General features: G+C 35.7%; 1 protein-coding gene across 3 annotated transcripts in view; it reads right to left on the bottom strand.

Annotated features, from left to right (window-relative positions):
- Window positions 1–941: 941 nt before the first annotated feature.
- Window positions 942–14,535, bottom strand: part of LOC128206598 (uncharacterized) — a 26,559-nt gene continuing 12,965 nt past the window's right edge. The window contains exons 3-6 of one of the 3 annotated variants that reach the window (XM_052909177.1): window positions 9,674–9,844; window positions 2,897–3,032; window positions 2,465–2,525; window positions 942–1,987 (exon numbers count right to left, since the gene is read on the bottom strand). In XM_052909177.1, the coding sequence (XP_052765137.1) occupies window positions 1,311–1,987; window positions 2,465–2,504 (717 nt within the window). In that variant the 5' untranslated portion in view covers window positions 2,505–2,525; window positions 2,897–3,032; window positions 9,674–9,844 and the 3' untranslated portion in view covers window positions 942–1,310. Of the gene's footprint in view, window positions 1,988–2,464; window positions 2,526–2,896; window positions 3,033–5,739; window positions 6,689–8,234; window positions 8,386–9,673; window positions 9,845–14,535 lie in introns of those variants that run through there. The other 2 variants (XM_052909178.1, XM_052909176.1) reach the window with 2 other exon arrangements.

The raw sequence follows: 14,535 nt of genomic DNA, 5'->3' as shown, positions 1-14,535 counted from the left end.
GAGTTTTGTCAAGGTAATTACTCGATACAAGCAAAGTGTAGATAAAATGCATGATTACTTCCCCTTAACCATTAGTGTTCAGAAGGAGATGGTATACATAATAAGCTAGTTTTCGTAAATGTTCAGATTGATTTGTGTTAAATAACCTATAAAAATCTTCTAATTCAGTTATATTAGAATACCAATTAAATGATTGTTGCCTTCGTATATCACTATAGTTACAGCAAATAAAGAAAGCATGGTATTCACAGTCTAAAACAAAAATGTTAACTATTACTTAGTCTTACAACTACTTAATACCGCTAAAGTCTCCATCATTTCAGATTTGCAGGAACAGCAACACCCTTAACAACTAAGTTGAATACATGAGAACAATGATTGGATTGTATGGATACACTACTCGAGTCATTAGCTATAAAAGGGAGATTGCTAAGACAATCATAAACTCAATTGAACTATATTAGTATTTTAAGAGAATTAAAAAGAAAATAGAGACATGGGAAAAAATTACAAAGCTACTGTTATAAGTGACCAATTAACGTGATCAAGGCCGATATTTCATATTGGTCTTAAATGTATTTAAGAACGATGTAGCTAATCGGATTCCTTGTTCACTTGTTAACTGACCCACAGAATGAATATTTAATTATGTATGACCCTAAGATCACCTTTATTTTTATATTGAATATCTCCCCCGAAATACACTTAAAAGGGCTTCTAAACAAGAACAATTTTTCGAGTATGCATTCACAGCATTATCCCAGTTAAGATAAACGGTTATACACACTTGTAAACTATGACCATTTATGCGTAGTTGTCATTGGTAGATTCATGCACTCACCAGTTTAATCAGGATCTCTTTTGTAACTAGATTATGTTCGACCATGACTTTACTTTTGGAGGAGAAACATAAAAGAATGTGAATATATCAAGTATTTACACTTTATTAAGGAAATTATAATTGAACACATTCATGCCATTGAATTGATACATAAGCATAACTCTAAATGTTGGTTGTGATCAAGCTGCAGCGTATATATGTATATGTGGCGATTTCATATAATATATATATTAATTTGTGCGTACATTCTCGCTCTGCAAATCGTACACTTAGGTAATCGAAATGAAGTGAAAAGTCATATTGAGGTTTTATCTTTAAAATGATTTCAAGTCTTGTCTACGATTTGAACAAACAAAGATGATATGTATGTGATTTGCGAAACTGTGTCTTATGCCGCATAGAACAAATTCTACAACATGGCATTTTTTAACAGCCCTTTATATTGAAGCATCGTGAATTCATTTTCTCTTCATACGTACTCAATAGAAGGGACACAATTTATTCTTGTAGCCAAGTGTCTGTTCTGAAATTCCTTCAACGCTTTGTACCTACAAAAGTTTAACAGTTCTTTCTGTGTAACAAGTTCAAGTCGCGTCCCTTCCTGCCATGTGGTCGTGCTTGATCCAATCTCAAACCCTAGGAAATAGCTTTTGGTCTCCTTGGTAACCTTGACTGGTGCGAGGGTGAAATTAAGCTGATATAGGCAGGACACGGCTTCTAGCTGGATGCCGGATTTTGAAATTGCAATCATTCCAAACTGAATTTCGCCCGAGCTAAGATCCTCCCCAAATGTAAACTCGAACACTTTAACATCCAAGTATTCACAAAACTGTATTTGTCCCAGCTTCCGTTGTATTTCCTGTTTCTTGTCGCCAAACACATCACCAATCTTATCAACCAGCGTAGGCAGTTCTGTCAACGTGAACCCATTGTATTCCTTCACATCGCATGCTTCGCCCCAATCACTAAAATACCTGTCTTGTAAAATGCGCCGAAGACTTTCCGCATTTTTCGGACAAACCCTGACTGTGGACAATGCATTGTCAAGGCGACTCAACGAGGACCAATTGTTTCCAGCCCACGTTGAATGTCCATGTTCAATCGAGCGAAAGTAAGATGGTGACCTCTCCAAATCTGGCTGGAATCCTAAAATAAACGAAAACACTAACAATAGTGCCATCATAAGAACACTTATAGCCTTTGTTGTCTTTGTAAAGCGCCGGAGGGCAACAGATAATATAGCACTCTTATCAATAATCCCGAAATATACGTAAATGCTTCGTTAGTGTCAGAAATCGACTTTTCAATCGTACCATTTGCTTACAAATATATCACAATACGACCAAGAAAATACGACTCGAAAAAGCTAACTATACATTCTATTTATTTGTTGACAAGCTGTCTGAATGCCCTTGTTCTCGAAGGCAATGTCCAGTCATAACCGTGCATTACTGTGTGTATAACTGAATAGTTGCGTTGATATTTATCCTATTAAACGATAGTTATTGCACAATTAAGCTCCACCTCCTTGGTCCTGAACCGATATTGCACGTGTTGTATTAACGATTCCTAATCCCTATGATAAAATACGTTCGCTACAGGTTACGTTAAATGCTAGTGTACCTGTTTTTTCCCGTTCGTATTTTGTTGATGAGGAACCCATGGCTTCCAAGCGTCGGTAAATCTGAAAAAAAACAACAATTTACCATATTTCCTTCTTGTGTTTTCCAAAACTTCATAACATGCACTTTCGTAAGAACAGTAAAATATCTGGCACTGGTTCTAGAATTTTAATTAATCAATTTAGCAATGTTTGTTCTACGTAGTCAGAACGGGATTGTTAATGCCAAAAAGCTTGGATATTAATTATATGTGTTTACAAATAGACAAACACGACTGAAACATGTTCAAACTATGTTTAGTTTAATTTCATGATAACTGTATTGTTTTCGAAATTACACAGATAAGTTGCAGGTCAATTATTTATCCTGTGTGCAATTTGCATTCTTAAGTAGAAATACTTTTCAACTGCAGAAGTACTATTGTCCAAAATACCTCTTGTCTCGTTGTCTGATTAACTTGTTGACCGCTATCGAACCTGTTTCCTTCACTGTGTCAATCACTGTGTCAGTCGACTCACTTGCTTTATTTCCAACCGATCAATCACGCCACGTTCTAGAAGGCTTCCACCCTGATAATGAAGTAATAACATCACGTAGGATTAATTAGGTTTTATGTAGTTTTCTGATGAGTCATATATTTTTAATTTTTAATAATTGATAAATGTTGGGACAGGAATGAGGTCATTGCTATACAAACTAGTTTAAGGCCCAAGCAGTCTCGCGTTCCTGTGAACTCGTGTTTCATTGACTGTGCCTAGGCGGTATTCCCATCATTTATCGGTAAAGTAATTTTGATTCGTGTGTGGTGAGTTTGAGGTGTCTTTTGTCTTTTTGGCCCTTGCATCGTGTCTCTAAACAGGGACTTTTTTGATTGTATGATTACTGTGTAGGTCCCTGATCACTGTGTAGGTCCCTGATTACTGTGTAGGTCCCTGATTACTGGGTAGGTCCCTGATTACTGGGTAGGTCCCTGATTACTGTGTAGGTCCCTGATTAGTCCCTGATTACTGTGTAGGTCCCTGATTACTGGGTAGGTCCCTGATTACTGTGTAGGTCCCTGATTACTGGGTAGGTCCCTGATTACTGGGTAGGTCCCTGATTACTGTGTAGGTCCCTGATTACTGTGTAGGTCCCTGATTACTGTGTAGGACACTGATAACTGTGTAGATCCCTGATTACTGTGTAGGTCCCTGATTACTGTGTAGGTCCCTGATTACTGTGTAGGTCCCTGATTACTGTGTAGGTCCCTGATTACTGTGTAGGTCCCTGATTACTGTGTAGGTCCCTTACTGTGTAGGTCCCTGATTACTGTGTAGGACACTGATTACTGTGTAGGTCCCTGATTACTGTGTAGGACACTGATTACTGTGTTGGTCCCTGATTACTGTGTAGGACACTGATTACTGTGTAGGTCCCTGATTACTGTGTAGGACACTGATTACTGTGTCGGTCCCTGATTACTGTGTAGGACACTGATTACTGTGTCGGTTCCTGATTACTGTGTAGGACACTGATTACTGTGTAGGTCCCTGATTACTGTGTAGGTCCCTGATTACTGTGTAGGACACTGATTACTGTGTTGGTCCCTGATTACTGTGTAGGACACTGATTACTGTGTTGGTCCCTGATTACTGTGTAGGACACTGATTACTGTGTAGGTCCCTGATTACTGTGTAGGTCCCTGATTACTGTGTTGGTCCCTGATTACTGTGTAGGTCCCTGATTACTGTGTTGGTCCCTGATTACTGTGTAGGTCCCTGGTTACTGTGTAGGTCCATGATTACTGTGTAGGTCCCTGATTACTGTGTAGGTCCCTGATTACTGTGTAGGTCCCTGATTACTGTGTAGGTCCCTGTAATTTTCATTGCTTTATTAAACAAATGGACATATGACTTGAGCTAGGTACACGTGCCTTTAAATGGGAGAAATCTTAAGACGTTTTGAGAAATTGGGGCCAGTTAGTATTGCACTGGGGTACGTTTATTAACGTATAGCATGTAACTCTAATTACACTTATTCTCCACTGGTTTTGTCTGAAAATACAGTTTTCTTGTTATGAGTAAAATGTGGGAGGTAATGGTCATAGTTGTTGATAAATTTAACATCTAGAATTTCAGTAAGCTCAGAGAGGTAATCGTCAGGCCCCAATTTCCCGAAACTTCTTAAGCTTAACAGGCTTTAATAGTTTATTTCAAATAACCAGAATACATACTTTAATTTGATTTTGATAAACGTAAAAATTGTTTATTGTGATTATCATAAAAATAGTTCCAACTAAAAGTCTACAAATTCTTAAAGAAGTAAATATTGCACAACTCACAGATTAAAAAAAAAAAAATGTGAGTTTAGCATTAAACTGGTGAAAGGAACATAAGAAATTTCGTGAAACTGGGGCCTTTAGTCGCATGGTTTTAAGCATATAGACAACATCATAAAATTATATAAATGATATTGTTCAACAAGTGAACCTATGGGGCGGGATTAATATGGACATGACTTCAAGTAGCAGCATCCAATTAGATAAAACTGGTTAATTCTTTGGTTTGGTTTAGTTTAAATTAGCCTTAATTGTTTATTGATTGGTCAAATTTATTCAATAATTTATGTTGACCAATCAAATTGCTTTTATGTGCAAACTAATAAAAAAGCAGCTTATTCAGCGTTAATTGGTTTGAGATGACAGAATGGCAAGGTGAATATGCGCCAGTTATCAAGCCTAAGCATTTCGTGTGCATTTGGACTGTGTGTTTGGCGCTAAATGTTACTAGTTAGAAGTTTGCACTGTTAATACCGCAATTATGATTTCAGTCACAAGTTGACCCATTTTAAAACATTTTAGTCAATATTTTTCAGATCCAAGATCCTGAATTGAAGACCTTGGGATCGCTTGTAAGCAAAGGTACTAATACAACTTTCTACGTAGTTATATGATTTCTTAAGCAAGTGAATAGTCTTTAGTACCTCACAACACAGCTCTGGGTATTAAACTAATGGACGAAGAATGCATGTTGGATAACTAAAATAACCGCTTTATCTAAGACAGTTTTTGAATTACATAGATTACAGTCGAACCCCGTTTTCTCGATCACGCTTGGCTCGATTTCCTCGCTGGGTCAAACTAAATATAAAGGACTGATTTCATTCTATTAAATGTAAGCATTGCCGCTTGGCTCGATTTTTCTTAAGGCTCGAGGTATTTTTGCCGCCCCTTGGTGTTCGAGCCAATGGAGTTCGACTGTATAATTGCATATCTGCGAAAACAAGGTCCCATTTGTATTACAATAGTTTATTACAAATACACAACAAATATACAGCATGAGGTAACATAATGTATCATTTCAAATGGCGAAAGCCCTTTCTTTAAAAGTAAAAAGTAACACTTGAAGCCTTTAACCATCACTTCTAGTCTTGATTCCCTTCTTCAGTCGCTTGAAACTTATATACGACGCTGACAAACGCCGACAATTGAGTGTTTTAATTCAAGATTAATTAAAAAAATCAGAAAAGTGCTAGGCATAAATGTATACTGGTGAACAACAGAATGAGCACACGGTATGAACTGCCAATAAAACTTGACAATAAATAGCTCTTGTTTAAACTAATACAGCTACATTTCGGTTTTCTTCAAAAACAATAATAACAAAATGATACGTTTGTGATGAACACATCAATGTCGCGTTCCCAGTTCAAGTGCACATTATAATGTTTATATATGTATAGAGGCAAAGTCATGGTTAAAGTTTATGGGAATTCCCGGTTGAAGTGCACAATATATGTAGAGAGAGAGGCAAAATCATGTTTACAGTTTATTCATCGGCAATCTCATCCAGATCTGTGACGTAGTTTATACTGTCTATGACCCCATTCTGGTAAAAGCCTTGCATCGCTTTAACTCGAAAGAAGTTCTGCAGCTTTTTAACGGAAACGGCTCCAAGGTTCCTTTCCTCGTAGGATACAGAATCCTTTGTCCAGTTCAGAAGTCCCCATAGAGCTGAATGCTTTTTCTCTGTGACGATTCTCTTTGGTGCAATTTTGAAATCCATCATGTACATAACATACATGCAATCGACAAACTTCCCGTCGGGTGAGCGTCCAAATGCCATCATGCCGTACCGCGCACCACTATCGGCACCCTTAGTGAACTTCCATTCGACAATCTTGTACTCCCACGAATCGGTTGTGAAAAGAATACCGTTCATCTTTTTTCTTACTTTATCGTCAATACCTGAAATAAAAGTCAATTAAATATATGAAAAATGTATATAATTTCATGTACTTCGGTGAGTTCATGAAATATGTATATGTATGCTACGGTATATCAATAAAATATGTATATTTGTACGACGGTATGTTCATGAAATATGTATATTTGTACTCCGGTTTGTCCATGAAATATGTATGTGTCCTCCGGTATGTTTAACAAATATGTACATGTGTACTCTGGTATGCTCATGAAGTATGTACATGTGTACTCTGGTATGCTCATGAAATATGTACATGTGTACTCTGGTATGCTCATGAAATATGTACATGTGTACTCTGGTATGCTCATGAAATATGTACATGTGTACTCTGGTATGCTCATGAAGTATGTACATGTGTACTCTGGCATGCTCATGAAGTATGTACATGTGTACTCTGGCATGCTCATGAAATATGTACATGTGTACTCTGGCATGCTCATGAAATATGTACATGTGTACTCTGGTATGCTCATGAAATATGTACATGTGTACTCTGGTATGCTCATGAAATATGTACATGTGTACTCTGGCATGCTCATGAAATATGTACATGTGTACTCTGGTATGCTCATGAAGTATGTACATGTGAACTCCGGTATGTAAACAAAATATGTATGTGTTCTCCAGTACGTTAATCAAATATGAACATATGTTCTCAGGTATGTTCATGAAATTGCAATTCGATAAAAAGCCAAGCATTGATGTATAAAACCAAAATAAATGCCGTAATATAACAATATCCTAGTCGTTATGAACCAAACAACCGCGAGTACGACATGCATATGTCAACGATCGTTCATTTCTGCCCAACGTCAAGGATCATAGTTCAAAAAGTCTCTGTCAGTTTTATAATTTAAATAGTTTTATTGATAAATTTTAACAATAATGCCGCCAAAAAATAACGCTTGGTCGTTGTTGCTTTCTTCAGTAGGGAAACTGGTATTTAACTGATAAACAGAACATGTAACTTGATTATGATGTAGGCCATATTGATAGGCCTAGCTTTACAAGGCTGTTTTGACTCTGACGACATAGAATGGTGTACTTAGATTGATTTGAATGATTGCAATGCCACAGTTTTTAAGGCAATACAGTCATGACCGACAGACGGGCTTAATCAACGATAAAAAGTACACACAAGCTATAGTACAATCTTAAATCTGTGTATTAAGAAATTAGACGAGCTTATGCACCAGTCAATTGTAACCACGGCCCCCCAGGTCCGGGGAATAGCCGGGACTTTGACTTTCGGTCCAGCACACCCCTGGTAAAAAAAATCGAACTGATGGTTAAACCCCCGCCAAATGCCCCCGCACCCCAGAGACTCTATATAAGGCCCAATCTCCGCTAAATTTGGCGCTATGACAAAACCGCCGCGGTCACCCGGCCCTGCGGGGGCACCTGGAAAGTAAAAACACGGCCCTTTTCCCCGGCTATCCCCGGTATACCGCCGGACCTGGGGGGGGGGGGGCGTGGTTACAATTGACTGGTGCATTATGATACCGTTGTTGTTCTCCTATTCATTACCTTCGTATGCGTCTTGCATGTGGTCGAGATAGGCGGGGAGGGTGTCTACGGGTATTTTGGTTGCCTTGACAACCTCGCACTTTTCATGCCACTTGTCGAACAGTTCTCCCTCCAGCTCCCGCTCCAACCGATCCGCGTCGTACCTGCACACCTGGTGGGAAGGTCAATATCGAATATTTGCGACATTTTTTAAAGTGACATACATGTATTTAATCAAAAATCAATACATACACCTGTATAATGAACATACATTTTGAGTGATAAACCTTTAACTTCTTATTAAATAATGGTTTAATGGAAACAATTAATTACTGATAACAAGATTGTAACCGTGTATTTAATACCTGAAAGCTCAAAAATATTAAATAATTGGTGAGTACTAAAATATTTACTGTGATCTACTATGTGATCAAGTTTGAACAATGGCGGAGATGGCGGGAAATTCACACAGGTGACAAAGGGAAAGAAAAGAAAGAAGGGAAGTAGTAGCAGTAGTGAAAGTTTTGCTAATTTGTCTACTGACGAGAAGCTAAACAGTATATTTGATCAAGTAAATAAGAACTTTGAGAAGATCAGCGACGTAGAAGACGAGCAACATGCATGTAGGGATGATGTACAAAACATATACAAATACTGTAGTGATCTTGAGGTACGGATTGTAGAACTAGAACAGCAGTTTAATAAGCAACTAACATTTACAAAGGCCCTTAGTTACAGATCAATAGACAATGAAGCTAGAAACATGAGGAATAATCTCATTTTCTATGGCATAACCGAAAAACTGTCATATAAGTACGATGACAAGCGCACCCTGCTTCGTTTTTTAGAGAGTGAGCTAGGGTTAGATGAGGACGATTTCTGTATTGACAGGGCACATAGATTAGGCAGGGGGAAGAGAAACGGGGCTTATGATGATCTGAAACGACCGTTGATAGCGCGATTTAGAGACTATGAGGATACCGAAATCATCATGCGAAAAGCCTACTTACTGAAACAAAGTAATTTCGGCATTGACAGGCAGTACCCAAAGGAAATAGCCAATGCACGATCAGCACTTTACAAATCGGAGCAAGCGGTTGAAGCTAGAGTGAATCACAGAAAAGTACAAATACGATACCCAGCGAGATTGTTCATTGACGGAGTATGTGTGAGGGACGAATTTCCGGACTGGTTTGGAGTACTAGGCACTAATCGCATACAAATGTACATCGATCAGTCGCAAAACATCGTAGAAAATGCTAATGTAACTAGGCAACGGGTTTATTCCAACGAGACGGTCGTAGAGGGAGCAGAAACTAGCGTTTTCGTGGACGAACCGAGTATCAACAAAAAGGACACCCCTGAGAGACACGCCCCCTCGGATGTACATGTAAACATTCGTCCTGAAACTGGGTCAACATGTACTTCGAGCAATGAACATGTGATAAGCGATGACTTACCTGTGGCAGCAAAGGCTACGTCGTATCCAAATACATCCATGAACAATCAGACACAACATGTTAAGTCCCCAACACAAGTATTTAAAAGTAATTCCGGGGCGAAGAAAATCACAACACACGAAACACGGGCGTCTTCAACTAGGAGCGTGAAACCCCACATTGGGAAACCAGCTGTGACCGTGTCGAGCGGTAAAAATAAACATAGTGTTAGTGTTAAAAATAGCGTGGGGAGCGAGAAACCGATCGGGGAATCCCAGAAAGAGACTATAGTGCGTAGTGGCGCGGGGAATCAGAAACAAGACAAGGTGACAGGTGGGCGAAAAGAAGCAGCCAACCAGAGACCAGGAACGCAGAAGTAGGACAGCGATGGGGTCATGACCGAGGTCAAAGTGTGTTTACTAAATGTACAAGGTCTTGTAGGTAAACAATACAATAAACTTGACAGTTCTGAAATGAAATCATTGTTTAAAACATATGACATACTTTTATTTACTGAAACTTGGTCAAATGATTTATTTAATTATGATGTAGCTAATTTTTCTACCTATATTCTAAATAGAAAAGATAAGGTTAAACATTCAAAGAGAAGTAGTGGAGGTGTCATGATTTATGTACATAATAAATTATCAAAATATGTTCAGTTTGTCAAAAATACTAGTGACTGTATTCAGTGGATTAAATTAGATAGACAGTTACTAAATACAGATAATGATGTATTATTGTGTCTGACTTATAATATTCCTAAGGGTAGTTGCAGAGAATATTTAACTGATAATTCAGTGTTTGAGTTGATTTTGGATGATATTTTAGATTTTAATATTATATATGAAAATACTTGTGAATATTTTGTTTGTGGAGACTTTAATGCTAGAGTTGGAGAAAGGCCAGATTTTGTCTTAAATGATAATATTCATACTTGTTTGGAAGATATTTTCCCAGATGACTATGTACAAGATGAATATATGCATAGAAGCAATTTAGATAAAACTGTAAATGAATATGGGAATATGATGTTAGATTTCTGTAAAATGTCAGGTTTGAGAATTTTAAATGGTAGGATTGGATTAGATGCCAATATAGGAAAATATACTTTGGTTAATGCAGCAGGATGCAGTACTATTGACTTAGTTTTATGCTCAAAAAAGATGTTCTGTTGTGTAAAGAGTTTTAATGTGTTAGATCCAAACATTCTGTCTGATCATTGTGTTGTTAGTTTTAGCTTGGGATGTTCACAAATTTGTGGTAATAATAGTCTTTGTAATGAAGATGTGAAAATTGATGATACAGTTGATAATATACCATATAAATACATGTGGAGTGATGACAAAAAGAATGATTATGTTAACACATTAAATAATGAAGAGACTACACATATGCTTGAAACACTGTGTGATGACATTGAAAATTCACATAGTAATGATGATATTGATTCCAATTTGAAATCATTCTGTAATATTATAGAAGATATATGTTCACCTTTGTTTAAAAAATATTGTGATAATAATGTTGCACATGTATGTAGAGCAAATGATGGCTTATATTTTGATGATGGTTGTAAAAATTTAAAACACTGTTATTATAAAAATTTAAACATGTATAGAAATTATCCATGTGATGTAAATAGAAAGAATATGGTAGAATCCAGAAGCTTGTATAAGAGTACTGTGAGAAAAAAGAAATGTATGTATGATAAAATGCAGACTAAGAAATTAGAAAGTGTTAGATTATCAAATGCTAAGATGTATTGGAAAATGTTAAAAGGGTCAGTTGTTAAGGAAGAATGTGGTAATTTGTCAAATGCAGATTTTCTACAATATTTTAAGGCTATTAATGACCCAGATTCAACATTTTATCAACCTGATGAAGATATTTTGTATTTTCATGATAGATATATGAATGAAGAATTGAATATTATGTTTGAAGAATTGAATGTACCATTTTCACATGAGGATATTGTTAAGGCATGTAACCAGTTAAATAATGGTAAAGCTGCTGGGCCTGATTATCTGTTAAATGAGTTTTTTAAACATGGTATTAATAGTAATAATTTCTTTATTGTTGTATGTACTTTGTTTAATAAGTTGTTGAGTTGTGGATATTTTCCAGAGGCTTGGTCTGGAGGGTTTATTGTACCTTTGCATAAGAAGGGTGATAAGAATGATACAAATAATTATAGAGGTATTACATTATTAAGTACATTTGGTAAATTGTTTACTAAAGTAATAAATAATAGATTAAATTGTTGGGCTGAAAAATATCATGTATATATTGAGGCACAGGCTGGTTTCAGAAAAAATATGGGCACAGTTGATAATATTTTTGTACTACATGGTGTTATAAATTATTTGTTAGAAAATAATAAGAGACTTTATGCAGTTTTTGTAGACTTTACTAAGGCCTTTGATTTTTTAGTGAGAGATGTCATTTGGTATAAACTTTTGAAGTTAGGAATTAGAGGAAATATGTTTAATGTTATTAAATCTATGTATGCCACTGTTAAGTCTAGAATTAAAATGCATAATACTATTAGTAAAGATGACTTTACATGTATGCTTGGTGTTAGACAAGGAGAAAGCTTATCTCCATTCTTATTTTCTATGTATTTAAATGATATTGAAGAGTATTACATGTTAAATGGTTTTGATGGTATTGATATAGGTATGCTGAAACTGTTTCTGTTATTATATGCAGATGATATTGTTATTATGGCTGACTCTGAAGACCAGTTAAAAAAGGGTTTGTTGTTACTAGAGCAGTATTGTGATAGATGGAAATTAAGTGTTAATTCTACCAAGACTAAAGTTATGATTTTTAAAAAGGGAGGCAGGTTAAGGAAAAATATTGTTTTTTCTTATAAGGGGGTCAATTTAGAAATAGTTAAACATTTTACATATTTAGGTATTATTTTTACCTGTGGTGGTTCCTTCACCACCACCTTTGATACTTTAGCAGGACAGGCATCCAAGGCTATTTTCAAGTTAAACTCATATTTAGCTAAGTTTCCATATATGTCTATTAGTAATAAGTTAGATTTGTTTGATAAATTAATCTTACCAATTTTAAATTATGGATCAGAAGTATGGGGATTAAAGGATTCTATTGTTTTAGAAAGAGTACATTTAAATTTTTGCAAAAGATTATTAGGTGTTAAAATTCAAACTCAGAATAACTTTATATATGGCGAACTTGGTAGAACTACATTGTACACTAGGAGAGTTGTTAATGTTATAAGATATTGGTTGAAAGTTATAAAATTAGATGCTCATAAATATGTTAAAGGTATGTATTCTCATATGTGTAGTTATATTGAAACAAGACCTAATTGTAAATCTTGGGCAAATGATGTGTGTTCTTTATTGCAATCTCTAGGCTTTCATTATGTATGGTTAAACCAAGGAGTTGGTGATGAAAATATGTTTATATCATTGTTAAAAACAAGACTAAATGATATGTTTATTCAGAATTGGATGTCAGAATTAAATAACTCATCTCGTGCAAGATCGTATACAATGTTTAGTAATTTTATGTTACAACCTTATCTGACAAATGTTAATATGTACAAATTTAGAAAAGACATGTGTAGATTGAGAGTTTCTTCACATAGACTGTCAATAGAGTCAGGCAGATGGCACAAACCTGACCCAATACCATATATTGATAGAAAATGTTTGTGTTGTTATGTATTAGAAGATGAATTTCATTTTATTTTAGAATGCTCATTGTATAGTGATTTAAGAAAAACTTATATTAGTAAATATTATTGGACTAGACCAAATGTACCAAAGTTTGTTGAGTTAATGCAATCGGACAATGTTAAAGTGAATAGAAATTTAGCTATGTATATACATAAGGCATTTAATGTTAGAAACCAATACCATTATTACTATGAATAATATGTGTTTTTCATGTACACAATGATCTCTCGCTGTCATATACATGTACATAATGCTATATTGTGTCTCTATTATGACATGAAACATGAATATTTATTTATATGATCATTGGTGATTTATTTGACCATTTGATTACTTACATGCATATAATTCTCTATTTGTAAATGTATACTCATGGACATATTGTCTATTGTATTTGTTAATAAAACTAAAAAAACTACTATCGTCTCCTTTGGTAGAAAAACCGTGTTTTCTGCACATTTCTTTCAAATAAACTCGGTATCCTTCATAATAACCACTGTTTCTGATATTTATTCATCTTTGTTTGTATGTTAAAACGATTGTATTTATGGTGGTAAAATTTATTTGGGAGTAAGAGTGCATCTTCAACACACAGTGGGCCTGACTCTTCGTTGAAGTTAACAACGTGCTTAACGTCGTCGTTGTTAGATTTCAAATGCTCCTAGCTGTGGAAGTTTAATGTACATACTAAGAACACTTTTGCTAAGCTTATGAGAGTATGCAGCCAGGCCAACACTTTGGTACCGGATGATATATTATAGATGCACTCTCACATATTGACCGCTTTGACAATTTTGCTTAATTTTTGTTTTGGAATGAACCATTGTTTGCGTAAATGTCTGAAAACCAGCGACATACGACTGCTGACAAAAACACAGATCGCAATTTTACATATTTAAGGTAAGAAATTGGTGTTTAATGGCGAAAAACGTTTTTAACGCTTAAAGAAAAATGAGTATTTCGGCATTTTCTGAACAGTTGAGATCTGATCTATAGTGAGTTATCTTATATGACTGACTTGAAAACACTGATGCTAAAATCAGCTGATTCTGAGACAAAAATATAAAAGTTGTCAAATCGGATGATCTATGAGAGTGCAGCTTTAAAGATTAAGTTAAGCTGTCGATTCGAACTCAATCAAAGTGTTATAACAAAGGAACATTGACG

The sequence above is a fragment of the Mya arenaria genome, chromosome 10 (assembly GCF_026914265.1).
Source record: "Mya arenaria isolate MELC-2E11 chromosome 10, ASM2691426v1".
In the NCBI taxonomy this organism is placed as follows: Eukaryota; Metazoa; Mollusca; class Bivalvia; order Myida; family Myidae; genus Mya; species Mya arenaria.
The sequence above is the reverse complement of the archived record's forward strand: the minus strand, read 5'-3'. Positions and strand labels throughout refer to the sequence as shown.